This window comes from Rhinolophus sinicus, linkage group LG02, assembly GCF_036562045.2.
Source record: "Rhinolophus sinicus isolate RSC01 linkage group LG02, ASM3656204v1, whole genome shotgun sequence".
In the NCBI taxonomy this organism is placed as follows: domain Eukaryota; kingdom Metazoa; phylum Chordata; class Mammalia; order Chiroptera; family Rhinolophidae; genus Rhinolophus; species Rhinolophus sinicus.
The window spans coordinates 146,513,910-146,541,899 of NC_133752.1; the positions used below are offsets into that span (position 1 = coordinate 146,513,910).

General features: G+C 51.1%; 1 protein-coding gene across 1 annotated transcript; it reads right to left on the minus strand.

Annotated features, from left to right (window-relative positions):
- Positions 1-693: 693 nt before the first annotated feature.
- Positions 694-27,532, minus strand: PDE1B (phosphodiesterase 1B). The gene is made up of 16 exons (XM_019724386.2): positions 27,357-27,532; positions 27,148-27,270; positions 10,994-11,107; positions 9,900-10,082; positions 9,683-9,749; positions 9,222-9,338; positions 6,824-6,964; positions 6,333-6,433; positions 6,102-6,227; positions 5,877-5,978; positions 4,733-4,853; positions 4,329-4,410; positions 3,869-3,977; positions 3,246-3,376; positions 2,618-2,737; positions 694-2,103 (listed from the first exon to the last, which is right to left on the minus strand). Exons 2-15 carry the CDS (start codon positions 27,255-27,257, stop codon positions 2,634-2,636), a joined length of 1,608 nt encoding a protein of 535 aa, XP_019579945.1. The 5' UTR covers positions 27,258-27,270; positions 27,357-27,532; the 3' UTR covers positions 694-2,103; positions 2,618-2,633.
- Between the last annotated feature and the right edge of the window lie 458 nt (positions 27,533-27,990).

Sequence of the window (27,990 nt, forward strand, 5' to 3'; positions counted from 1 at the left end):
CACCACCTGGCAGGCCTGCCCTGCCCCTTTGAAGCTTGGAGCGTTCTAAGGACTGTCCAGCTGTGATGTGCTGTGGGTGCCATCTGCTGGAAGAATGGGAACTGCACCCTGGCTCTGGGCCCGTGGGAAAGACCGGGTGTGACGTGTGGATGCCTCTTTGCCTGCTCTCCAAGCCTCAGTGATTCCCCAGCTTCAGGACATGTTCATTCCTCCAGCTGTGAGGAGACCATCTCCCCTATTCCAACCCGTTAGTAAAGATTGATTGAGAACACAGTGGCTATTAACAGAGGCCCTTGCTGGGAACCTCTCCCCCTTGTCCTAGATATGGAGGGACCGGGGGGTAAAAGACAAAAGCTGAGCATAAGTGAAGAAATTTTCCTCAGACACCATAGCCAGGCCTCTCCTGCCCACTGCTTTTGATATTTCCAGGTGGTGGAGGGGAGCAGGGAGGAAGGAAGGCAAGATTCACCACTCCTTACTTTAGAAGCAGTGTGATGGAGAGAAAACAGAACCTCAGAAGTATAAGGTCCCACTTCTACCCTCCCTGCTGTGTGCCCTCTGGCAAGACCTCAGCTCTCTGGGCCTCAGCTTGCCCACTATATCTGTATAACAGGGAAAACACCAACCACACCAGGGTTTTATCGAACGTAACATGACACGTGGTGGACTTCCACTCAGTGAACCACACACAGCCAGGCGTGGTCTCCCGTCTTTATTGATGTCTGATTACAGCACGGTTCTGGGAGACCAAGGGCAGGGGTGAGTCACATGCGTCTCTGCCCCACTCAGGGTGGGGCAGGAGGAACAGGTGGCAGGTCTAGGAGACCATGGATACGGACTTCACATGAACAGGGCCCACTGTACAAATGCAAGGTTGGTATTTACAAGAAAGGAGGAGAGAAGTCACCTGAACTTGGGCCTTTCCTGGGACAAGGTGGGGTGAGAGGAGCCCGAGGAGAGGAAGGGGCAGGGAACCTGTCTGGGCTCTCTTCTTATGACATGACAGCAGCAGCCCTGAGCCCCTCCCCATCTGCCTTCCACCCACCACTCCCCGCTTGTCACAGCGGAGAGGCCTCTTGCGCCTGCAGCTGGGCCAGTGCTGGGAGGGGAAGTGAGGGGAAGGACTCTGCTAGCAACGCAGTCCTACTGGATTCTACTTCACCCCCACCCACTGTGCGCCCTTGACCCCAACCCAGCTGATCCCTCCTGCCTGTGCTCAAATGATGCATCCTGGAGGTGCTTTGCTGGCGACACCTCAAAGCACTTTACAGACATTGGTCGGATGGGGCCCCCCAGCCTCAGGGAGAGGAAGGAGGCAAAGGGCTCAGACCTCAGCCAGAGCAGGTAACAAGCCCCAGGGGCCGAGACCAGTCCCAAGCTCTCCAGGACTCCAGGAAAGGCCTCCTCTCAGCCCCCAGTCCCAATGGCTCCTCTGTACCCCAGTCGCCATTTCAGAATGGGAGAGAGGGAAGACTGCAGGGGCTGGGGCTGGGGACAGGGCTGAAGCAATGCAGGTCTGGGGTAAAGAGGCCGACCCCACCATTCCCAGACCCTAGAAAGATACCATGCCCTGAAGGAGCCGACTTCCCTCCCCACACATAGGGCTCTGAAACCCCCCAGCTTTCTATCCTATTCCAGCCCCTCCCAGGGGAGGAAAAGGGGGACCCAGACCTTCCAGCTAAGATCTGGGGTGGGGGGCTGAGGGAACCCCCAAAATGTATTGCTTAGAAACTTGGAGGCAAAAAGGATGGGGGAGGGTCCAGGGGGCTGGCATCTCTGACCCTCTCCCCAGGCCCTGGGAAGCCTCCGGGAAGCACCCCCTTCCCAGCCAGCCATCTGGCCATTGGGGGAGTCCAGGGGCAGGGGCATGGACACAGTGAGCACTGGGAGCCTGAAGTTCCCCAGTTTTGCTGCCGGGAGATTAAAGTGCACCCCAATGGGTGTTGGGTGGGGAGGACCCTTCCCCCAACCCCACAATCTCTGGCATTTGGCCTTTGGGTGGGTTGTCTGTTCCTCAACCTCCACGCTCCCTTGGAGCAAATGGGGGAGCCAGTCCCGATGGATGGTGTTGATGACATCAAACACTCTGAACTCAATGAGGACCTAGGGAAAGAGGGAGAAGCCTCAGTGCTCTGATCTTTGCCTTTATCTCCAACCTGACACCCTCTCCAAGCCCCACCCGGATCCCCACTCAGTCCCACACATAGTTGTGTAAAACATGCCGTGCAAAAGAGTGCGCCGCCACGGTGTGAGCAGGGGCTGCCAGCGAAGTCACACCAACTGACCACACAGAGACTTGTGCCCTGGCTGGTTCCTCTTCCCAAACCCTCACAAAGGTGCTATGCAGGCTGGCTGCAGCGGGGCTCAGGCCCCACCCTGCTCTGAGGAGCTACCTGCTTTCTTCCTACAAGGAGTAGGAAAGAAATGCTGAAAGAATTTCCCTGCTTCCCACTCACACCCTGGCTCAGTTCTGTGTGTTCACTTCCTCCACTTTCCTGCCTGGAAGGAGGGAGGGAGAGCCTCACATCCTTTGAATTTCAGAGCTGCGACGTTGGACACCCGCTGTCCCTACTCCCTGTACAACCTCAAGACCCGCCCCGCTCCACCACACACTCACCCAGGCCAGCCCCTGGCTAGTCCAGATTCCCATTCTGATTGTGTTCATCTTCGGCGGGGGACGGTGGGGCCTCCTCCTCACAGGGGGACAGCTCGTCAATGGACATCTGGTTGGTGATGCCTGCAGAGGGGCATGAAGGAAGTTGGGACCAGACCAAGAAGTAGTTTCCCCCAGAACCCTAGAAGCATATGGAGAAAAGTAAGGGATTCTCATGCATCTTCCTGCCTCCAAGCTGAGCTATATTGAAGCCCTGCTCACCTGGAGAGCGCGCTCCAGCCTTGCTAAAATTCACAACCCTCGGCTCCCACATAAAGGAAGAGCTTTCCCCGCCAGGGCCACCACGTTATGCTAACCTGCAGGAGCACCATTCATAGAACACAGTATGTATAGGGCCACTTGGGTTGTGGAATATGGCCGTCCCTATCCTCTCTCCAGTCCTCATTCTAGAACAGTCCAAGCCAATCAGCTAGCCAGTCCTTTCTCTGATATAACTTTAGTCTGATCAGCTCCATTCCCAACTCTAGGAGTCAAACAAAGGGTTTATCCAGAGGCTTAAGGAAAATGGATCTGCTCCTGCTCCACTAGCTGCCTTCCCCCCCAAGGCCTCATCCCCCACAATGGTACACACCACTTGCTGCCCGTTCCTTCCATTTCTGCTTGTTCTCCTGAATGTATTTGGTCCAAGTGGAACGGAAGCTGACCACGTCAGGGTTGGGGTCTCCCACTGCCACATCCAAAGAAGGCTGGCGCCACTGGAAGCTAGAAGCAGTCCCACCCCACGACTCCAGAGGTGAGACCCAGCCCACTGCAGAACTGCCTTCACAGCTCTCCGAGCGGAGGGGATGCAAGAGCAGGAGGAGGCTTGGGGAGGCTCATCCTCTCTTCCCTCTGCTGGTTACCTCCAAGTCCCTGTCCCTCTCCCCACAATTTCACCCCTCCCGCTCCACCCCTTCCCTCTTACGAGAAGGAAAAGAAAAACAAGATTAGCAGAAAGGCAATGAAGACAGAGCTAATGGAAGAGACCAAAATATGGTGGAGGGGAACACAGGTGCAGGTCACACCCTCCTGGTCCCATGGTCCCATCCTTCCACCCCTGTGTGTGACACGCAGCAAAGGGGCTCCCACCCTTGGAGTAGCCAGCTTTTCCACTGCTCCCACCATGGCTGTACCTCCTCCCTGCCAGTGAGTCCTCTGTGAGTCTAACTTCCCTCCCCCAGAACAAGGAGACCTGGCTACCCCAGCCCTCCTCACCTGGGCTGGTTTTTAGACTTGGAGTCCTCATCCCCCAGGGGCTGGACACTCTTCTCAGCCACATCAGTGAGCACAGAGAATGTGGGCTCCACAATGAAGTCGATGAAACCTGCAGTGAAGAGGGTAACACCGTGGCGATTTCTTCCTTGGAAGGCTGGGTAGTGCATATGGCTGGCATGGCTGTGACTCGGCTGCGTGTAAAACAGAGTCACCTGGGGTTGTAAAGTTCCCAGTGGGGGCAGCCTTTGGGTGATGTCTTGTGACCCCTGCAAACTCTCCACCATCACACTCCCCACGCCCCCGGCCTTCCACCTCAGGACCCCACACTCTAGCGTATCAGGCTTGCTTTTACAGGAAGAATGGTTTTGAGGCATGGAGACTTGGGGTAGTCCTGGCCCAGGCCCAGACAGCATCCTTTCCCCTTCCCAATCCTTTCCTCCCTGCAGGAAAGGACACTCACCAATCTGGGACTGTGCCACAAGAGTGGAAGTGCGATCACACAGTGGAGAAAAGGGCAGGCCCAGCTCTGCCTCCTTGTCACCCTGTGGGAGAAGACAGGGTGGGAAAGCTGGAGAGGATATCTTAGTCTCCAAGATCTGGGGTGCAGTTGGGGGTGGTAGGTGGTAGTGGGAGAAGAGGAATGTCTGTGCCTGTGACCTGGCAATGAGTGATAACGCAAATGGGATGCACCTGTCGTTAGCTATTGCTCAGCTTTTAGGACGATGACATTTTAACCCACAGGTGTTGGGTCAGGATAGAAGCTACAGGTAGCCGAATGAAGGTCAGGAGTAGGAGTAGGGAAGGCGGAGCACATAGGGGAGAGAGGGTCCCACGGGCAGGGGGTGGGCAAAAATGCCATGCTACCTGGCGGAAGAATTCCTCCATGAGAGCCTTGGTCCAGCGGCTATGAACCAACCACTGCTTGGTTGGGTGGCTGATGTCAGCAGCATGGAGCAGTAGAGACAGGGCCTTGGACTTGTCAATCCTGGTTGAGGCAGATGGAAATGTAAGGGAGACTGATCTTTTAGGAAAAGAAAGCCTGAACCATCCCTAACTTCCCATCTCATGTCCTCTCTCAGATCCTCTCAGGTAACTTCAATCACCTTCTGAGATTACACACACACACACACACACACACACACACACACTCATATATGACAGGAAGCAGCTCAGGCTCTTTGAATCAGAGGTCTAGGTTCAAATCCTCACCATACCTGTCACACACTTGCTGTATGACATAGAGCAAGTTACTTAAAATTTCCGTATTTCATTTTCCTCAATCCTAAGTGGAAGTAGTAACAGAATCTGCCACATAGAATTGTTCTGAGAATTAAATGTCGTACAATATATAAGTATTTAGAAGTGTCTGGCACATAAGCGCTCAGTAGATGTTATCTATAATTATTATTTTCAAGTAATGATATGCTCTAACGCTACACACCCTCCCACACGTGGACACCATCCAGTAACACACACCTTCAGGACACACACAGAACCTGTTCTCTCTTACACATAGTTAGATACTCCCACCCACTTTTAAGCAACATTAGATGTAATTATAGCATTTGTTCTGTGCTTTTTCTTTAACCTCACATGACTCTCTCAATGGCCTTATTAGAGCAGAAACTGGTAGCAAGCTCTTGAAGAGGGAGGCATATCATTTTCACATTTCACAGATAAGGGAACACGTCCAGAAGGATTGAAAGATTTCCCCAGCATTCCAGGGTAAGCCCGTCCTGAAGCTGAGATGAGGATGCCCATCTCAGACTTTTAGCCTAAAGTGCTCTCCCCTAGACCAGCTACCTGGGCTGTACATACACCCTGGGCCATATGCGCGCGCGCGCGCGCACACACACACACACACACACACAGATACGCTCGGCTATCTGGAACCAGAGAGCTTCTACATCCAGGCAGAGCCTCGGCATACCAACTACCCATGTGTATGCCCCCAACTCACACAGCCCTCACTCTGGCCTAGCCCTGGCCACACCCCACCATAGGCCACCTCTCCAGCTGCTGCAAGGCCGTCTTCATGGACTTCACTTGCTGGAAATGGCAGGACATGTCTGTGGCCAACACCGTCTCAATGACCAGGGCCCGCAGCTCTCTGAATGGACAGAACCAGTAAAGTGATAAGCCCACAACACCTCTAGGCAGGAGGCCCAGGAAGTGGGAAGAGTGGGTTGGGGTAACGTGGTGTTAGGGACGCCCACTTATGACATCTGCTCACACAAACTCATCCTTGGTGAGGTTGATGAAAATGTTCATCTCGTCGTCCTGCATCATTCGGAAAACAGAGCTGATGTGGTGATTCTCTAGCACTGAGCGATCATTGTATAGGATGGCACATTCTGACCTACAAAGCCAAAGGTCATCGTGTTCATCTCTCTGTAAATGAGGACTCTGGCAACCTGCCCACCTCCACTTGGCCCCCCCTGCCCTGCCATGTCCCACCCCTCACTTGGTCTGGATGTGGAAGCTGTTGGTAGTGCCTGTGTGCTCATAGTCGTGGATGGCTGCAGCAAAGATGATGGCCAAGATCTCGATCTCCGACAGGCAGTGCTGGGAGAAAGAGACGGAGGATGAGAGGCGTCTGACCCCCTTTCTTGTCACTGCCCACAGACCTCCACACACAAGCTAGACCACTCAGGCCATCCCTTTCTTCAAGGTCAGCTCTTGAGCTAATGCAGCCAGGCGTCCCAGTTCCTGGAATGGCCAAAGACCTTCCTCCATCCCAACCTGCAACATTCCCACTGCATCCCAGCATACATCACATAAAGTTTCTGGTCTACCCAGAAATTCTCTAGAGTAAGTCCAATTTGACTCTGAAGACTGTGGGATGCCAAAGGAGAAGAACCAAAGAGAGAAGGGAAATCGGAGTATAGTCTAGATGTCCCAGGTCGGCAGCCATGAAACCCTAAATCACACAAGAGTGATCTCCAGGGCACCTACCACCATCCCTGTGCGGAGCAAGAAGCAGTGGACTGTCTGGGTAACATCAGCGGCATGGATCTGGTTGTGGTAAGGGTTCTTGTACTTCCCATAGCCTGTCTCCAAAGCATCCAGGAAAGTCATCAAAAACACAGTGGGAATCTGCAGTCAGAGGGAGGTAATCGAGATACACATTGGGTCTGAAGGAATGGCAGGAGGCCCAAGACTGAGATCAGCAATGCCATCTTTCTTTAGAAGGCAGTGTGGCTTAGGGAGAGAGCACAGGCTCAGCAGTCAGGTGAACCTGGGCTCACATCCTGGCTCTACCACCTGCTGACTGTGTGACCTTGGGCAAGTCACGTGCCTCTCTATGCCTCAGCTACTTAATTACAGATGAAGATAACACCACCTACCTTGAATTTAATGAGATAAGTACAAGGCACTTAGTAAGTGCTCTCTATAAAGTAGCTATAATTATTATTATTTCCCTAGATATTTTTAAGAAAAAGAAAGCAAGCTCCCCTCCTACCTTCCAGCCACCCCACCCCACCCCAATCCAATACCATCGAGAAGGGCTCAGAAGCAGGGGGAAGGATAAGATGATGTAGAGAGGACCCTTCCAGCCAGATGTGGATTACCCCCTTCTCTGAGAAGCCACACACACACACACACACACGTACGCTCCAGGAGCCAGAGCTCTGTCCAGCTATTCTCCATTCTGTCCCTGTCCTGCGTAGGCCCTTGGAGTATGTCTGCCTCCTTTGAAGGCTTGGGCTGTCAGAGGACAAGGCTTGTGTCTGCACCTGTCCCTGGATCTCCTGAGGCTGGGAGAACGTAGTTCAGGACCTGGGGAAGCATCTGTAGCGATGAGCGATAGTGATGATATACAGAAGACACGCCACTCGTCAGTCAGACCCTAACATCGCCCACCCCCACCCCTGGAGGGCTGTGCCCCAAATTCAGGGAATTTTAAAGGACTGTTTCCAAGACAACTGCCATTGCTTTTGTGTTGCCATGGTGTCCCTGGAGGGAAGGGAAGGGAAGGGGAGGAGCAGGGGAGGGGCTGGGTGCTGGAAAGGAATGCGGAGCTTGAGAAGGACAACTCCAACTGGGGGCTCTACAATGAATGAACGAACACTAAAGCAGTAAGTGCCCCTCTCTCTCTAACTGCCTTGGAGGAAGGCAGACTGGGGCTGGGCCAAACCCAACCTGATGCAATTATTCTTAGGGTCTCCCCAAAACCGTCCTTCCAGGTAAGGAAGCAGAGTTTAAGAGAAGCTGGTGTCTAGAATATATCTGAAAACCAATTTGGAGAAACATGAGCTGGGAAAAATCTTATGAAAAAGAAGACCCTGCTGTTTTCTGTCCTGGAGAGGGCAGGATTGACGGGGGAGAAAAAGAAACTGCAGAAGGACAGGCCTCAGGATGGCACTGAAGAAAATCCCCACTAAGCATCTCAGGAAAGTTCTGGAAACCCTCTTGGGAGTTGTTAAAGCAGTCAGGGTGGAGGAAAGTCTTCCATGCTCCATGGGTCTGTTATAGTGAAGTGGAGGCAGAGGATGGCAGGATGATCTTCCAAAGACCTCTGGGAGGGGCCCCTCCAACTGGACTCCTTGACTCCCCCAAAATGGATCCCTCAGAACACACACATTTTCCTCCACTCTAACATTTGCCCGCCCCCGCCTAAGTGATAACCAAATATCCCTACTGCGACTCTTCAATCCCCCTCACCCTCCACTTCTAAGTGTGGAAGTGGTTTTTCCATGTGGAAGTGGTTTTTTCCAGCCTCTATCCCCAAAAGACGCTCCCTCCTGGCATAGGATCTGGAGGGGACTTTAATGCCATATTCTTCTTAGCCAAGCTGCAGAGCAAATGGAGATCACACACCCTCCATCTCCTCATATAGCCCTCCCCAGCCCTGCCAAGAGCCAATCCTCTCCATAAAATTCCTTGGACAGGGACTAGTGCTAGGGAGTGGGGGAAGAAAAATGGCCAACTTTGTTCCCTCCCCGCACCCCAGGAAACAAATGTAGAGACTCTGATCCCAAAGTGCTGACAGCATCTGGACTCTAGACCCCCAGTGTCCACAGGCAGGAGGCAGGACAGCTGAAACAGGGACGTGAACATCGAGTCAGCCTGGTGAGGTCAAGTTAGGGGGAAATGCAAAGGCGGAGAGAGCAGAATCCTAGGCTAGATGATTGCAGACCTAGAATCTTCCCCTAGCAGGCAATAAATGGAGTCAGAGGCTGGCACTGTAGCAAATGAAAGAATGGTTAGACTGGGGTGGGCATGAGCAGACTTCCCCGACAGGCAGACTACGTGAGGGAGCCTATGGAATCTACTTGATGGGACTCTTCTAGCACAGGAGTGACAGGAGTGGAGAATCATGCCCAGAGGCAGGGGTACAATGCTATCCAACCTTAAAGCGGCTGATGAGGTTATGCCGAGTCAGCAACTCAAAAACAATGGTCCTCAGAGCGTGGTCATCTGCTGTCCGGTTCAAGGAAAAGACATCAAAGCACCAGAGGTCCAGGTTCTGTGAAGAAACAACAAACTAAGCAGGGAGATTCCCGAGGGGAGCATCCCAGAAGCAGCAAGGGTTGCAATTAGACTTCAGGGAGGACTTCCCAATGACTGCAGAGTCTTGGGAAACAGGTAAACAAAGAAGTGGTGAAATGGGCCTTTCTTCCTGGATATGTCTCACTATGGGAGAGACAAGAACTGCAGGAGTTTGCCTCTGGAGTGGGCAAAATTTGTTTTGAGGAACATGAGAACAATCAAAAGAGAAGGCAAAAATCACCCCATAAACAGAGTCTGAAAGTCCAAAAGACCATTTCCATCCCCCAACCTTCTCCCCTTTCCCAAAAACCCAGGGATCACCTTGAGACAGTTGAGAACCGCAGTGGAATAGGTGGGGCCCACAGAGGTGTACGTTCTCCGGAACATCCTAGAGGAGGATAATGAGAAGAGGCCCGGGTATAAAGGTCTGATCAGGTGGGCGTGTGGCCCCATACTGCGGGGGGGTGGGGGGGTGGGGGGCTGGACAAAGAGGGACGCGACTAGAGGCAGACTGAGGGCGAGCGTGGGCGAGCCTCACCGCTCCACGAAGATCCCAGCCTGCACAGCGTGCACGATGCTGCGGAACTTAGGCTTCTCCTCGGCTCGGCGGCCTTTGGCCCGAGCCTGCTGGGTGAAGGTGGAGGCCAGCCAGTCCCGCACCTCCGAAGGCACCGCGTCTGACCGAAGCTCCTGCAGCTCATCTTCCGTGTCCAGGATTTGCCTGAGGCCCCAGAAGGGGCATCACAGAGGAAAGACAGCAAGTGCTTGCACCACCTAGAAAACCTTGGGCCCAGCCACACCCCACACCTCAGTAACTCTCAGACCAGCTCTCCCTTCTCCGGAGCTCCCTCGCCTTTCTCTCACTATGGCTTTTTATTTCTGTTTCTCTCTCTGATGACCCCAATAATGAAACAAGTCACTAAGTGACTTGTTTGTGAGGTAGTGAGCATCCCGACTCTGGAAGCGTTCAAGCAGACACGGGAATACCACTGTCAGGGATGCTATAGACCAGCAACCCTGTCCTGCAGAAATAAAATGCAAGCCACATATAAGTAACTTTAAATATTCCAGGAATAGGTAAAAAGAAACCCGTGAAATTCATTTCAATGATAAATTTTCTTTAACCTAACACACCCAAACTATCATCCTTTTAACATGGAATCGGTATAAAATATATTGATGAGATATTTTATTCTTTTTTCCAAAGCTTGGAAATCCAGCACATATTTTACAAATACATACCCATCTCACTTCACACTTGCCACATTTCAAACCCCAATAGCCACGTGTGACCAGTGGCTCCCCCATTGGGCAGCGCAGATCTGGAGAGATTCCACTGTGGGAAGCAGGTTGGGACTAGATGAGCTGTAAGGTAACCATCTTCTCTCCTTCTTCCCATTGTGTCTGTCTCTGTCTCTGTCTCTGCAACCCCGTGTCTGCTCACCTGCCTCTTCATCTCTGCCAATATTTCTACCTACAGCTCTTTCCACCTGCCCCTGCCCCTCTGCCTTCCTGCTCTGGCCCTACCACAGTGTCTGACTCCCAGTCCCTGGGTCTCTGTGTCTGGTATCTGCCTCCTCTGTGAGCAGGTCTCTCCCCAAAGCCCAGCCTCGCCGCTGTGACCACTCTCACCGAGTCTCGTCTATGTAGACGGCCTCCAACAGGGAAGCTGTGTACTCCAGATTTTTCTTCAGCTCCTCAATGTTGACCTCCCCATTCTCCAACTGCTTCACCATGTAGCGGAGCCTGGGGAACGGAGGGGGTGGGGGGACAGACATCCTGCTTAGGGGCCGCTACCTTGTCATAGGACTGGATACCTTTCATAGAGTTCATTTTACACACACAGCTTCAGTCTTCCATAAATCATTCATCATTCTAACAGTAAGAATAATGGCAGCTAATGTTTTTCATCTCAGGCTACTGCTTCTGCCTGTATTAAATTTATCTACCCCAAAGTTTAATCCCAGGATTTTCCTGACTCCACCTTCCCCATCCATCTCTGACCTCATAAAACCCGCCTTTAGTTTGTGTTTCCTGAACACTCTTGTTTAGATTGCCCGGGGCCCAGCAGAATTAGGCAGGTACAAGCCCCTGGTTGGGGGGGATGTTTGGGGGATGGTCTTTTCCACAGTCTAAGTAACCAAGAGATGAAGCTGCTTATTTCCCCCATGAAAGAGGGCTCTGGGATCGACAGCAATCAAGAGTAGCTAAGATTCTTTCATTGTCTCTTGGTCGTGGTGTGTATGTGTGTGTGTGTGGTGGTGGGGGGTACATGTCCATAGCCCCTCTGTCCCTGGCAGGGATGGCAAAGACACAGAACAAAGAGCAATCTGAATGCTTTCAGCTGGCCTCACTCCATCCAGGCAGAGCTAATGGATTATGATTTCCAGAATCCATCAACCAGGACAAAGCAGGATTAACCCCTGCCTGCCCAGTGTCAGAGAGAACCTCTGGCAAAGGGTGACTGTACCCATCCCCTACCTCAGCCCTGCAGCAGCTTCCCCCAGAGCCAAAGTGGTGGAGGTGGGGCCAGGGGTCTCACGGAGGGGATTCTTTGCCTGACGGGACAATCCCTCATAGTTTGCACTCATGAATTCTGGGGGTTTGTGACTAAGTGGGAGGCTTTTTAGAAGTCTGGTGAGTCCAGCCCAGGCAGTCACAAAGCAAACAATGCTCTCTGACTTTAGATGATTATAAAGAAAGCAATTAAATATTCCCCTCTTGCTTCTTCCCCCCGCCCCTCCCCACCCATCTAAAACCAAGATGGGGGTGAAATGGTAGCCATCACTATTCCCAGCTGAGAGGGGCTTCAGAAACCCAAGGTCACCCTCTGAGTCAGGGAGGAGAACAGAATGAGTCAGGGACCAGAGGCTGAAATTAGCATCGATTCCCAGGGCTGCTGAGGAGGGAGAACAATGGCATTCCTGAACAGAAGCAGCTCTAGAATCCCGGGGTCTCAGCAGCTTTGGAAGAGGGGTGCCCAAAATAGTCAGCCCCAGGAAGCATCACAGGCCAACTCTCACCTCAGGTGCCAGCAGTCCTGGCCAAGACAAGTCTGAATACAAATGGGGCAGAGGGAAAGGGGGGAAATGGGAGGGTGACGCTGCAGCCTCCTCAGTGGACTGTCTTCAAATGCCACTTCCAGGCTTCCTACTGAACACGCTCCATGTAGAAAGAGCGGGTCGTTTAACAAGAAAGAGGCAGGGTTCAGTAAACCTCAGACTCAGCTACATCTTCAGTAGGAATAGAGACTCGACAACAGAAAAGGCTTTCGAGCCAATGAGCTAGAAAGGGGGGCCTGAGCCAGCAGCTCCCAGACTGCCTGCCCAGAGATCACAGAACAAAGAGGTACACTCTGCCTTTGGGGCCCAGACTCAGCCGGGCTTCCCTCTCCTGGTGATTCCCTGGAGCCAGGAGCCCTCAAATCTGGGAATACACAATCCAGGAAGAAAGGCCTCTGGTCCCATCTCCCCACCACGCCCCTACGCCCCACAACCACCCCCACCCCACCACCCCGGCTCAGATTCCTATCCCAGGCCTGATCTTCGACTTTGGTCAGCCCTTTCCATAACTGAAAACTCTGTCCCTAGGGGTCAATGCTTTCTGTCAAAGTTTCTTCCTCGACTGCCCCCCCTCCTGAGACACACATCCCAGCAGACTCCCAAAGTGAACAGTCAAGCCCACGGGTGCTCATTTGCATGTATTCGTATAATCACTAACAATGCTGCCAGCTCTACATTTTAAACAGCAGTTTCTCTTGCTTTATCTCATTTTATCCTCACAATGGGCCAAGCGGGAGGGAGGGAGGCAGGAAGGAATTGCTATCCCTATTTCCAATGCAGAAACCAAGGCTCCAGGCAGGTCTGGGAGGCAGCAATCCTGGATTAAAACCTGTCAGTTCCTGGCTCTGAGCCCTTGGGCCAACCACTAATTCTCAAACACTACGTATCTATAAAAATGTGGCCGGTAGACCACTGGCATCAGAATCACCTGGGATACTTATTAAAAATTTAGATTCTAGGAGTCACTGCACACCTATTGAACCAGAATGTCTGAGGTATGGTCCAGGGATCTGCTTAACAAACATCTGATGATTCTCACGCACCCTAAAGTTTGAGAACCTTTATTTTAGAGCCTCGATTACCTTCATCTGTGAAATACGTAGTGAGGACGATAATAAATCACCTGTGAAGGGCTATTAATAAGAGGATTAAATGAAATAATATATGCAAAAGGCCTGGCATATACAATGGGTCTCTATAAATGTGATTTGAATTGGAATTAACTGACCAGTGTCATGCTGGCCCTAACCCGCTCACAGCTCGCTCCCTTCAAATTCAACAGTGCCTGCTTTGTCTATCCCACGTCCAGAAGAATGAGTCTAGTTTGGACGGAGGCTGGTAATTAGGAAGCCGTCTAACAGAGGAAATAGAAGAATGATAATGGCCATGAGCTCTCCTTTACAATTACAAACTTCATTTGAGCCTCACAATCACCTTACGAGTATAAGGGAGGTTGAGTGACTTGTCCGAGGTCACACAACTTGTCAATCTCAGTCAGATCAGCAAGCCTACAATTCACACCGCCAGAGTTTTAACTGTGCCCCAAACACCAAAGGTGTTGGGCAGAGGAAGCTCAATCATGTAATTAACTTGGAGAGAGGCTGAAACCCATTCCATCACAGCTTCTTCAGTCTTAGTCGTCCATCCTTCATGAGGTGTTGCTGTCTGTCACCCCATAGTAGACTGTGAGTATCTTGATGGCACTGACAGTGACTTATTTATCCTGGCTGCTATAAGCACACAATATGTGCTCAGTAAATGGTCATTAAATAAATAAAAGGGAAAGGAGGCAGATTAATTGAGGAGCTATCTGCCAGAGCTCACAATTGAGACCTCTGAGCCAGCGCTTCTCTCTAATGGAAACCCTGGGGAGAAAAGTGAGATCTAGGCTGGCTTTCAACACAGCCCTCCCTCCAAGTTCCTCCTTCCTCCACCTCTAGATCTTGTCCAGGAGCTCTTTTATAGCTCCTGTTGAAATCCGAACCCAACACAATCCAGACACCACAAGGAGGGAGGGAAAGAAAAATTAAAGAATATATTTGATAAATGGGGAGTCCAAAAGGGGAACCTAGACTCGGTCAGCTGGAAGGATCCAGGTGCTTAACTTCACCTTCCTGAAGTTATATAACTCCCCCGCAGTGCACTTTCTGACCTGGCAGCAGCCTCTCTGATTCTAAAGTCCTTCAGAATTAAGATCTCCCCTGACGCACCCAAAGTCCTCACCTCATCATTCTTCTGCAGGAAGTCCTACTCCCCCACCCCCACCTCAGTTTTAATCCAACCCCTCTGGTTCAGTCCTCAGAGAATCTGGCAGGGAATGGTCCCTTTCCCTGTGAAACAGAACGCTCTCCCCTGTCCAGTTCTCACCCAGCCCTAAGAAAACTGGAAGCTTCCCCAACATTCCTGCCACCTGCACCCCTAAACCTATTTCACCACCACCACTTCTTTCTCCTTTACCTTCAGTCCCTGCACCATGGGAAAAGCCTCAGATCCTGAACCCTGGAAGGCCCCGTGTCTCCTAGCTCTGGGCAGCCAGCTGGAAGAGAAGGTTCTGGGCAGTAATAATCCCAACACCACAGAGGAGCTCAGCTTCCCCAGCCCCAACCAATTCATTTCCTTTGATCACTACATGGCTGATGATCTGGCAGTTTCCAAATATCTCTGCCAGTTCTTCCAGAACTCACACCCCCAAAGAGATCACTGTCAGTAGGGGCTCAGCACAGGGCAGGCTCAAGCCAAGGGCTGGGAGCTGTGAGAAGAATCCGACCTCCCTTTTGGGTTCTTAAGACAAGATGAAGAGATTTCAGAGAAATGTGAGGTCCTAAGGAAAATGTGGGGTCAGGAAGGAGAGAAAAGGGGGAAATTCTGCTAAATCACCTGCCACAGTCAAGAGGAAGTGATAAAAAGGAAAGGGGATGGATAAGGGAAGAGAATACAGGGCAAGATGGATGAGGTACAAGGCAGAGAAGTACACACACACACACACACACACACACACACACACACAGAAGGCGCCAAAAAAACATATACACATTTTAAGAAAGGGAAAAACTGTATTAAAATTGTAATGGTCAATATATACCGATAACAAAAGATGAATGCAAGTCACATTTGACTTCTGCAATTACAAGAGGTGCTCAAAGTGGTTACCATCAGCATAATTTTAATATTTTTTTTTACTTTCTTAAAATGTAAGAAAGTATATATATATACTGCCAAGTTTTGATCCCTTCCCTCCACCAAATGACAACTGGTGGACACACATAACCTGGCCTCCTCCGCTCTCCCTTCCTCCTCTCTGACACCTACCTGAGGATGGGGCCCTGGAGGTGGCTCCTTTGCACAGCAACAGGGTTTGCCATAGGGAATCAAAGTTTCCAACTTCAGAGCATCAAAGTGCAGCCCCCAGGACCCAGCACCCCCTCGCCCCCAGGGGAATGACTCCCTTTTGGGCTGACTTCCTCCTCCAGGTCTCAGCAGAACTGAGTGACTGACCATACGGAATTTTGGGAAAGGGAACAGGAGGAGCCTGGCTGGAGGAAGAAGAGACTGATGAGGCAGAGACCCAGCCCTCAGCAACAGGGTGAGAGGCCACGGGAAAAGTTTCACATCTGAATCAGACTGAAAACAAGAATCCGTTCTCAGAAGAATCCCAGAAAGGACAGAAATAGCACAGGCCAGCCCCTGCTCTGAGGAGGTGGGGCTCCTCCTTGAGAAGTGGTTAGCAGGAGTCGCAAGGGCGCAGGGACAAGGAACCATCCTGAATCTGTTGTGGAGAGAAAGTCTGCAGTGGGAAGGGAAGAGGCTCTGCAAGCGCCCACCAGAGGGGCTAAGACAGCTTCAGCTCCCTTCCAGGGTCTTTTCCCCAGGGCAGTTCTTCAAAATGACCTTTAACCCACCTGAAAGAATGGAAGCAAGACAGGAAGAGAATTAGAAACTGCAGGGGACGGTTTGCTGAAGCTAGGGATCAGGGGATCCTTACCTAGAGACCCTCTCAACCAGGAGGGAAACCCTCATCCCCCATCCCGCATCCCAAGCAGTGAATGAAAGTCAGGAAGACTTGCTCACAGAAACCAAGAGATTAGGCAAGTTATGTTAGCACTCCCAGCCCCAGTTTTTTCATCTGTAAAACAAGAATTGTGGGATAATTATGAATTAACTGGAGAGAGGTCAATCCAGCCCAAAGGAAGAAGAGAAATGACAGGATGGCCAAGGAGAGGCCTGGGGTCCGAGACCCCCCCTTTCTCGTCTCCAGGCTTTGCTCTTGCTCAGGTAGAAGAAGCAAGAACCTAGCCTCTGCGGCGCGAACTGGACGTGCGCATACAGCCCCAGCCCACCTCCGGATTGGCTGAGAGATGACGTCACCAATACAAGTGCATTGGGGCTGCGATTGGTCAGCTGAGGAGTTGGGCGGGGCTAAGGAGGAGAGCCCCGGGTGAAGACAAATGCTGCGAGTTCCGCGACTAGAGTCTCCTAAATCTAGGGTCTCCGGCTGTGGGTAATATGAAAACGAGGACAGGGGATTAGTTGGAGTGAGTATGAAGGAAAAAGGGAAAAGAGAAGAAACAAGCCAAGAGCCAGGATTTTATGACAGGAAGTCTTTCCCCACCACCACCACCACCCCCCCAAACAGGGAGAAATTAAAATACCTTGTGACTGTGCCAAAGCCTTGAAGGATTATAAACAAATGAAGTTTAGGAACCGGCTGTTTCTCAGCTCCCCTGACTCTGGGACAAGTGGAAGTGGGCTTCAACAGCAATGCGAGGAATGGAGGTTAAGTATCTACAAGTTGTTTTCTAGTGAACTAGTAGCCATGAGGCAGGACTACTGCAGTTTGGAGGAAAGGAAACCTGCACTCTCTGTGTCTGTCTCATTCTCTGTGCCTCCAACACGCACACACACACTGGTTAGTGTTTTCAGAAAGAAAGGACTAGACCCAGATTCATAGAACCAGAACTGCCTCCCCAGAGGGATAAGTCATTTGGCCTACTCTGTAGACATGCTTGCTTGGAGGAAGGGATAGGTATGGAGGTGGGAGTGGAGGCAGGTGGTAGCCAGCTGTCCACAGCCTGATACAGCAACAAACAAGCCAGGCCAGCTCCCCTCCCTCCCCTAACTTCAGGCCCACTCTAGGCCCTGCCACCCTAGCCAAGTAGGCACTAACCTCAACCCTCTTACTGAAAAGTAGAGATTTCTTAGACTAGAAAAGCTTTGGAGAGGATATCAAGTCCATCCCTCTCCTCTCTTGCCCAGTAGAACCAAAGCTGGTTGGACAAATGACTGCTTACCACCTCACCCCCACATACATACAAGCCACACCACTCATCCCAACTTTTATTATTATTTATTATTATTATTAACTGTTCCTAATAAGGGAGGATAGTGGTCAACCACCATCCCTTCCTGGGGAAAAACATGTCACACATATCCACTCACCCGCACATACACACACACCCCACTACCTCTGTCCAAGCTAAGGAGACTGTCCCCTGGGTGAGAGGCAGGGCATAGATGTGATGACCCCTGCAAAGAGTCCAGCACGGATTTTCCTTTAGCTTTTAAATTTAGTTTTAAAGTAGCAAGGAGCCCGGTGACCATGCCTCCCTCCTGGCCCATCCCAGCTTTCCCCACCTGCACTGAAGGATGGGAGTTGGGATGGGATGAACACCGGTAGGAGACACTGCCTAGGTCAGAGGAGAGGGGTGTGAGGGAGGGGAGAGGCGAGGGGGAGGGGAGGGTGTTGGAGAAGGATTAACTGGCTGATCTCAAGGCTCTAAAATCTCAGAAGTTGAAAGAACCAAGGAAATCATCTAAATCCAACAAGAAAGAAGACATGGTGCCTTAAAACCAGGTGCCTTCTGCCTAGACTTTATCACTATGTGAGACTTTGGGCAAGACACTCTGAGCCCTAGCTTCCTTGTCTGTAAAATGGGTAAATAATCAAATGAACCCACGTGAGAGCACCTTGAGAACTATAAAATGATGCATAAATGCAAAAAAATTATTATTTAGTCCAAGCCTTTATTTAGTTAGTTCAACAAATGTTCATTAAGAGTCCGCCATGAACAAGACCCCTGATGTGGCAAAGCCCTGCCACCACCACTCTGGATGTCTGGGACTTGTTTCTGGCTCCTTATTCCACAGGGGCCGGGAGGCAGTGGAAGCAGGAGCTGGGGAACATGCAGAGCATGGAGCTCCAGAAGCCAAGAGCAATCGGCTCTCCACCCTACCCAAGCACTTGTGCTCCCCTCACTTCCCTGGCTTCCCATTGCTATACAGGCAGCCCCAGTTCTTGCAGCTGGCTGGGCACAGCGGCGGGGGTGGCTCCAGAGATAAAAATAGCCCCCCTGGTGGCAGAACTGGGGTGCCATCCTGGGAAACGGTAGGCTTCAGGTTGACATGGCAGCGGTCTCTAGGCACTGGTCAGAGGAGCTGGGTGGAGGGAGGGTGGGGAGAGAATGGGGCAAGGCCTATGGAAGACTAGGGGATAGTAGGGGAAGGAGAGAAACCAAGTGAGTGGAGGGAGATGAGGGAGAGGAGCAGGAGGTAGTAAGGGGGCAGGGAGGGAAGGAAGGGAGATTTCAAAGGTGATCTAGAAGAGGGTCTGAGAAACACTGAAGAAGAGGGAAAGGAGTCAGCTCTCACCTTGCCTGTGTCTAAAAGCAAGGCCTTCTTTGCCTCCTGACCAGAAGCCCTTTCTAAAAGGTGTTCCTAGCAACAGCCCAGCACAGCTCAGGTCAGATGAGGAAGAGGGTAATCTAAGCAGCTTGAGCCTAGCCCGGTCTAATAAGAACCCAATATCCAGGCTCCCAGCCCAGCACACAAATGAGTCACTTCTCCCTCAGGCTTCAGCACTTAAGGGGGGGGGGGGGGGGGGGGGGGGATGGGCAAGAAAGTCAGGTCAGGAGGAAGGCAAATCAGAGAGCAGGCTCCCAGGACCCAGTCCAGAACTCTTTCTCTGGTTCACTTGTCTGCCCCTCTTCTCCCTCCCTGCACTATTTAATTCTGCTCATTAACCACCTCCACATGGACCACCCCACCAGCCCTCCAAATTACATCCCAACAGATGTTTCCAGCAGATGCCCTGCTTCCAGGGGGCCTAACAGATGTTAAAGGCGGCCTAGGATGGAAGTGAGTTGGAAGCTTGACATGGGACTGACTGCAGGTGTGATAGGAACAACAGTAAATTGTGGATCAGTGGAATTTGGGTCTGGTCCCAGCCCTGCCCCCTATCTTACCAACTATCTCTGGGCATCAGTTTCCTCCTCTGTAACATTTTATAGTTCTCAGATTCAGTGCCTGGGTAGGATGCCTGGGTCTCAATTCATCCTGAGTTCAAGTTCATTCTGACTGGCTCACTGCTTCCCCAAACTCATCCCTAACCTGATGCGTAAAAGAGGAGAGTGGCTTTCTTCTTTATCATAGAAAGGTCACAGTCTAACCTCCATGAACTTTCCAGCAAGTTCGCCTGCATATCTCTCTTCAATCCATCTTGCTGCAATCAAAACAACAGCAAATTTTCTTGGCATTTCAAATAAAAACAGGAAGGAAGAGAACAGGCCAGACAAATAAGTCTTTGGGGTGAGTCTCTGGTGCAATTTGATTTATTTTATTTATTTCAGATTGGAATTTCTAAAGCTACTGCTTGGTAGAGAGATGGTCAGGGTTTAGGGAGCTTGGCAACACTGTTGGCAGGTGTGCTCACTCAGCCCAGGCCTCAAGAAGTTTCCAAACAAGGTGAGCATAGAGAAGTAGGAAGATGGTGCCAAGTTAGATATGCAAGAGCAGATAAACAGGGGAGCAGGGGAGCCAAGGACTAGGACTGAAAGGAGAAGCTTCTCTAGCCCAGGCCCTGCCTGCCAGAGAATCACTAAGTTCCCTGGAAGCCAAGCTCCCGTCTCAACCTAAATGGCGCCAGCACCAGCTGACAGCCTCATCATCCCACTGCAGCCACCGTAATTATTTGCAAACCTGACTGCTCATCGCAGCTGTGGAATCAACTGACCTGGGAGCCTGGCTGTATCCAACAGCGTCACCTGAAGCCCCCCTTCCTTTCTAGCTCTTCTCCTAGCCTGTGCCGCTATGCCTCCCCTGCATACGCCCTGGCCTTTTCCCACCAAGCCCGCTTCTCCACCAAAACCCCATTACTGCTCTCTCAGTGGACTTCTGCTAGGTCTGGGATGTTAAGCAGAATCCTAACCTGGTGTTTTCTCCCAAGACAGGGATAAGCTCCATAGATGCAGCAGGAGCTGAGGGGAGAGGAGCAGTTGCAGGACTTGGGGGGGGAGGGGGCAGGCAGGGCTATTAGGTGCAGAGGGGGAGGAGCACTGGCATTAGGGACCTCTGCATTGAATGGGCAACATCGCAGCAGACTTTCTTCCCCCTCAGTTCCCGTCTTTGCCCCACTCTGTTCCCAGGATTCTCTCTCTTTTCTCTCAGGCCATGAAGTCTTCCTCCCTTAGGAGACAATCTCATTATCTAACAAATTCCAGTCTCCCAGTTGTCTCACCTGCACCCCACCTGCTGCCCTGGTTTTGTCCCTCTTTCTCTGCTGCTGTCCTGAACAGGTTGGAAAATAGCTACTCAACTTCCATATGTGAGAAAAATCAGCCCCCAGAGATCCAAAGGCAATTATTTGTCTTCCTCCCGAGTCACTGGGAGGATGAGGTCACGGAGAAGGGGAAAGAAAGGACTGGCAGAATACAGGAGTTGAGGCCAGACTCCTAAGGCCACCCCAAAGGGTGCCTGCAGCAAACTTACCCTGCACCATCTCCACAATAACACCTGGGTGGGGAGAGCCCAGGAGTTTTCTGACTCTTAGCCAAGATGAGGGGAGGGTAGGAGCACTGAAGGCCAAGAGCGAGAGGCTAAGTCAGAGGGAATGGGGGGAGAGAGAGAGGAAGTGGAGGAAGTGGGATGTGAGAGCAAAATGGAGTCTAGCAGACAAAGAGGAACCAGAGAAAGATGGAAACAAAGGAGGGCAAGGACAGAGGAAAGGTTGTAGAAAGAATCAAAGAAGAGGAAAACAGAGGGAGCAGAAACATAGATGATTCCTTTAAAGATTCTAAAGAGAGGGAAGGTTCCAGACTCCTCCATCCCAGTCTGATGGGAGTGGCCAAAAAAAGAGGTGAAGGTGGGTAACAACCACTCACTTCACTGACTTCAGGAACTTCCCGGGCAGCAGGCAGGTGGAAAATATCTAGAGACATCCAGGCTTCTCTCCTACTGAGTTTCTCCCCTGGCCTTCCAGTCCCTAGCATCCCCAACCTACTTCACTCCCCTCCGGGCAAAGGTGATAAATGCAAGTTCAAATGTGGTCTCTCCACTCTCCATCTTTGCAACGGGCCTCCTTGGGCTCCTGAGCAAGCAGAGTGATATTTGGGTTCTAAGGGACTTAAGAGATTTCCTAAAATAGGATGTGGCATAGTAGTCATATTACCCCCAGGTCTGGGGGCTGCAGATAACATCTCAGTTTTTTCCTTTTCCCTTCTCAGGAGCCCTTCTTCCCCCTCAGTTCCCACCTGAGGATAAATGCCAGAGGGGAATTCCTCCAGTGCCTGCAGAGCTCGTCAGGGGCTGTCCCTGGGCTCCCCACACCCGCCATGTCTTAGACTGCAATTGCTCCACCCACTTCTAGTTTGACCACTGGGAAAAGAAATGATAAGAAATAAGACACTCTCTTTTTTTAACCTCAGTGGCCCACACTCTTTCTAGGACATCCCTTCTCTAGTCCCACCCAACTCTCTATTCTCTCAGCTCAGACACCTGCTTCACCAGTTCCTGACAAGCATTCATCAACAAGAATCTTCCAAATCATGTCCCAAACACCAGGACTCAAACGTACTAAGTAATTCATATTCCTGCCTCTTGGATCTTTATTTTCTTCCCATCCAAGCCAGTGGTGACCCTTGCATTCTCATTCCCCTGCCTCTTCACACAGCAAACTCTCCCATGCTGAAAGAACTCCAGATTTCATCATTTAAAAGCCACTTTCACATGGTTGATATAAAATGAAGAACTGAGATTCAGAGACACTGTGTGACTTCATGATCATGCAAAGTGGAAACATGAACTCAAACTCAAATCTCCCAATATTCCCAATGTTCTTCCACTCCCTCCCGGCCTCCCTCCCGGCCTCCCTCCCGGCCTCCCTGATTCCCTCCAGCCACCTATTCTGACCAGAAGTTTGTGAAGTTCTTCCTTTGGTTTGAACTTCATTTCCCCTATCTTTGCACTTTCCTTCCTCTTCCTGCAGGAATTTTCCATCCTCTACCTCCCAGAGATGCCTCAGGTAAGATAAAGCTGATGGAGGAAATAGAGACATGGAAGCCATCTGATGGGAGGAGTATAAAACTCAGGGAGGAGAGATTCCCTCTGCTGTGGTTGGAAATAAAGGAGGAAGGGCTAATCTGGGGAGGAGGGTACTAAAAATCATCCCACCAAGGCCTGGGAGAAATGATGCTCCTTTTTCTCCAGAGGTCAAGGGAGCCACTGTTTATCCTGCAGTCTTCACAGCAGCTCCATAGCCATATGCAGAGAAAGGAAGACAGCGTCATCGTTTTCAAAACTAGCAAGAGCCACCCACAGAAGATCACTCATGGGACATACACAACATGAGGACAAAAGGTGGGATAAGTCAGTGAGACACCCAGTCCAGTCCCTCAGCGTCCTCCTCCTGCCCATTTGATCTCCCAAGGATTGTCTGAAAATATGAATACGTTGCAAACACATACACAAGATCACATATACATATTATCCCATTACCTACACATATACTCACATACATCTCATTCATACATAGGCCATTTCAGGCATCCAGCACACCTGAATTCAGCATACCTACCTAACATATTTATTATCATGCATGCCATTTATAAACATAAAAACAAAGAGACATCGTCATAGAGCTCTGACTCCACAAACTGTCCCCGGCACGCACATTAACCTTTACCCAGACACACATGTATACATGTCAGGCATTCACAATCATTATGATACATCTCGTTCACACATCCAAATAACGTCGTTTCTATGTCCTCTGTAACTCCTTCAGTTCCAGGCTCTGTTCTGAGGTACTCAAACCCCACGCCTTCTAAACATCATAACAACAACATTTCTTCCACCCCCATTGCCTACTCCCCGGTCTGCACACAGGAGCACATGCCCCCTAGAATCAGTCAGAACTGGGCTCCTTGACATACACACGTATATTCATTAATTCATTTGTTCATTCTTTTATTTACTGAGTGCCTATTATGTTCCAGTACCACACTAGATGCTGACGAAACAAAGATAGGCAAAAATAATCCCCAAGTGAGTCCTTGCTCCAGCTCAGCTGTAATGACCTTGAACCACAGCTTAGGATACTGAGCCAAGACCTTGAGAATCCTGAGTGTGTACCATGTGGAGAAAGAAGAAAAAGGGATTGTGTCTATACTATCCCAAAGGAAGAGGGAAGTTCTGTCTGTAAAATTCCAGGAGAAACGGGAGCAAGGAAAAGAGAGTGGTGCTTGTACTGTCCTGGGAGGTAGAGAACTCATATATATGCTTTTCCTGTGTGTGTAACCCCCAAAGGAAAAGATTAAGCAGAAACCAGAGTGGTAGAATTTTACCACTTGGGTGGGTATAGCAAAATGAGGAACATCCACTCTCCACTCCACTTGATGGAGTTGAACCAAATCACAGGCTCCATAGGAGCAGGGACTGTGTCCATTTTGTCCATCACTATATCCCCAGCATCCAGACATCACCTGGCCCGCAGAAGACACTCAATTAATAGTTGTTGAATGAGCTAAGGGTGGCTAATCAATTCCTGCTGATAGTTTTTCTTGATTCCCAAAAGATACAGAAAACCCCTTCTACTCCCACTGACCTTTCCCCACACCCCCCTGGTCTCAGAGAAGGAGAGGCAGGCAAATCAAATCCTTCATTTTAGGGTGAGAGATACTGAAAATCATCCTCATCAGCACATCATCTCCAGACTGCCTGTCCCAGCCTTTCCTACCTCATTCTGAGTCCGCTTAGTTAGGAAAATTTTCCTGCTAGGTAGAGGTAAAATCCCACAGTTAAAGACTCTCTAGCTCATATGTTCCAGATTCTGAATTTATCTTTAGCAGAGTGCTAGTGTGAGAAACAGAATTCCTGGATGCCCTTCCCAAGAAGAAATTGCCCTGAGGAACTATATTATACAGGCATTTTCACCAGAGGCAAAAGCCCCACGCCTGAACTCCCCAAGACAGCCTAGATGTCCTACATTAGAAATTAAAAGAGTAGTTAGGAGGGGGTGGAGGGAGATATAGTATATGCTGAGTAGGGGAATCAAGGAATATATACTATATTCCGTCTGCTTTCATTTCTATTCAGTACCCAGTCCTGAGATAATCATGTCCACCATCCCCCCTATTTTCAGACTAAACAACCCCTTCCCACTCAGGCCCATTTGGAAACAGGTGGAGACTGGGGTTAGACAAAGAGGTGTTCTAATTCCATTTAAAAGAGAGAATGCCTTCTTCGTTCACCTCTTCAGAAACCACTGAACACTGAGAGTTAGGGAGTTTCCCGCTCCTACCCAGCAAAAGTCCTAAATCCTTTTATTTCCCTTCATCTGACTGGCAAAGCCTCCCCAATCCCCAAAAAGGGCCAAATCCCGTAAGCCATCAACTGGAGGTCTGTCTTGATACCGCGATCTTCCTCTGCTTTGAGAAAGTGAGATTGAGAATCTGTTCCTGGTGATACATAATAAGGAGATGGTACTTTTCTGGTCAGTTATTCCACAGGGTGCACTCTTACAGTCCCCAGTGCTGAGCTGAGTGAAGACCAGAATAACCTAATCCATACGACTAGTGGTCCCCGTCCACCATCATCTCGTGTAAGGTCATCTCAGCTAACACATGTCGTAGGGGCAGCTGCCTCTACTCCCATCTCTCCCCAGGTTTCAAGGCCTCCTCTGGGGATCCTCTTCTTTCACCATTGAGAACTTCTCACACTAAAGGAAGAAATAGCAATTTGTTTCCAGGAAAGCCTTTTGGTTAGAAAGGTGTGGGAGATAGTGAAACAGGTAAAAGCTGCTCTTTTGCAGGGCCTGCGACCTAGAATGGAGGCAAGGGAAGTATACGATAAGCCATTAGTGCTATGGGGAAGCCATCCCGGGACACTTTAAGTTCTCCCATTTATAGACCTTGAGTCCCTTTCTTTTCCTTCAACCACTTCCTTAACCTGTCCCTCTTCCCAGTTTAGTTACCATTAACAGAGCAGCATTTTCTATTAAGAATCACCCAGGGCTCCTCCCAAGAAAAATCAATTCAATTCGGTTTTCCATTTCTTCATCCCAGAACTCATTCCAAGGCTGCGCTTCAGAGAGCCCGCAAATTGCATTGGCTCGGGGCAGCAAAGGGGGTGAACTGTGAGGCACATTTGGATCCCAAGCCTTGTTGCCACTATGCTTCAGTTCTCCCTCAGGCCTCTCTCAGCAGCTAGTATATAAATCACACCCACCCACCCAGTAAAAAAGGCATCATTTTATCACCACAGGTGAAGTATTTTAAAAACAAAACAATCATAAGCATCTATCCATCTCCTACCCCCATCTCTCCCTCTGTCAGAGTCCAGAAATGGAAAGCTCCAGGGCTCACTATTGAGGATACTGGGTTAAGGGGCTCTGTTTCCTGTATTTCCTCACTAAACATTTACAGCCTCTTTCCTGGGGCCATAGGGAGTCATATCAGGGAGAGGAGCACCTTCCCTTGTTCTCTGCTTAAGAATCAACAGACTGCGGAGGTTACCCGCTGAGCTGACTGGGAGATAAACATGGTGCGTGGCTTGTCTTTGACCAGATCCTCTTCTTCTCTGAGGAGCAGGAAGAAAAGTTCCTTTCCTGCCTCGGGACTGGAGTATGGGATGCCTGAGTCCTTCCTGTCCCCATTTATTCCTCCCCACATACCCTGATCCTGCAATAAGAAAAGATGCCTAAATGTGCTTGGAGATCCTTGGGAGACCCTAAAGCAATAAAAAGGCTTTGACAGTCACCTTGCCCCTGTCAATCATTCTTCATCACCACCTCAGCAAACAGGTAGAGGCTCCACCCTTCACCCCCTCAGACCCCTTCTCCAGATCCCAGGTGGGTCCCCATCATTAATATGCAGAGTGGGTTTCCAGGCCCCAAGAGAGAGGAGCAGCTCAGGTGTGGGGCGCCCCCCACCCCCACCCCATGTAGAATGCAGGAGGCAGAAACGACCAATCCCAACAGAGCGATATATGCCCCACAGGTTGGCACAAGTGTCTGCATGCACCTCTGCATGTGTGCAATCACTACAAAGATCTCTGTGCCCCACAGACACTCCTGCACACACATATTATGTGTCTCCCATCTGCACAACCCCGCACATTGATACGTATGAGTCAGCCTGGCACCTCCTGAATGCTGCCCGGCTGCAGCCCTGCCACACCGCACCGCACATCCTGTGCCGCCTCTCTACGCTGCCTGTGTCACCCCGGGGGGTCCACAGGCACATCCCTAGCTTTGCAACTCCTAAACCTGCTCCAACCAGCCAGCTTGCTCCGCACATGCCTTGCACATGTGGCCTGGCCACTCGTGTCAGAGCAGCTTATTTCCTCGCACCTGCCAACATGTGTGCCAGAGCGAATCCACCAGCCCGGCTCCAGCCGCCACCCCCCACCCCCAGGCTCCCTAAAATCCCTTCCCCCCACTCGGGGCCGGGGACTCACAGCGACCGAAGCTTAATCCACATCTTCTTGCTGGGGGCTGACTTCAGCTCCAGTGCTGACGGGCAATCCGACTCCAGCATCTCGGGAGGGCTGCGAGGGGACAGCTCCATGCTCAGCTTCTGTCTGTGGAGCAGAAGGAGGAGAGAGCACCGCGGCTCAGCCTCAGCCCCCAGCCGGAAGACCCTCACCCCACACCAGCCCCTTCCCACCTGCGGCTGGCGCGGACCAGCCAGGCCGGTGTCTCTAGGCTCGGCCCAAGCCGGCAGAGCTGCAGTTCCTGCGGATCCTCCTCTCCCGCTGCCCAGCTGAGCTCTGGGTTCCCCAGTCCAAGCTCTCCGCGCCGCCGCCGCCGCCGCGCGCTGCCAGAGCCGCCTCCTCGCGTCTCTCCTCCTCCCCCGGCCGGTTCCCCCTCCTTCTGCTCCCCCACCCTTCTCTGCCTGCCGGCTCGTCTCTCACTCCTGGCAGCCACTCCTCCCTCTCCCAGAGGAAAGATTGGAAGCCGGGGGCACACACAGATAGAAGCGCCCCGGGGCGGGCACACGCACCCAGGCGCCCGGGACCGCGCGGGTGGATGTGAGTGCGTGTTTACAGAGTGCGGCGCAGGCGGCGGCAGGACTTCGGTGTGGATGCTGCGTGGTTTCCCTCGGTGTGTGTTTTGAGTTTCTGTGTATGTGCGTGAGGTTTCATGTATTCACATGTGCCTAGCGTTTCGTGTGTGAGAGACAGAGTCCACGTCTCTCTGCCTGGGGGCCTTGGCTGTCTGGCTCAGTGAAGCCCCCCACCATGAGAACCCAGCCCCAAACCAGACCCTCACACTTGCACTCCTGCCTATGAAGGGAAAAG

Bases quoted from the DNA above. Each gene is read 5' to 3' on its own strand.
- PDE1B (XM_019724386.2), bottom strand. From the start codon at position 27,257: ATGGAGCTGTCCCCTCGCAGCCCTCCCGAGATGCTGGAGTCGGATTGC. The intron at 5,979-6,101 runs GTGAGCAGATGT...CTGTCCATTCAG, and splicing joins CTCACCAAGGATGAGTTTGT to AGAGCTGCGGGCCCTGGTCA. The intron at 3,377-3,868 runs GTGAGGAGGGCT...GACTGCTTCTAG, and splicing joins AAGTCTAAAAACCAGCCCAG to CTTCCAGTGGCGCCAGCCTT.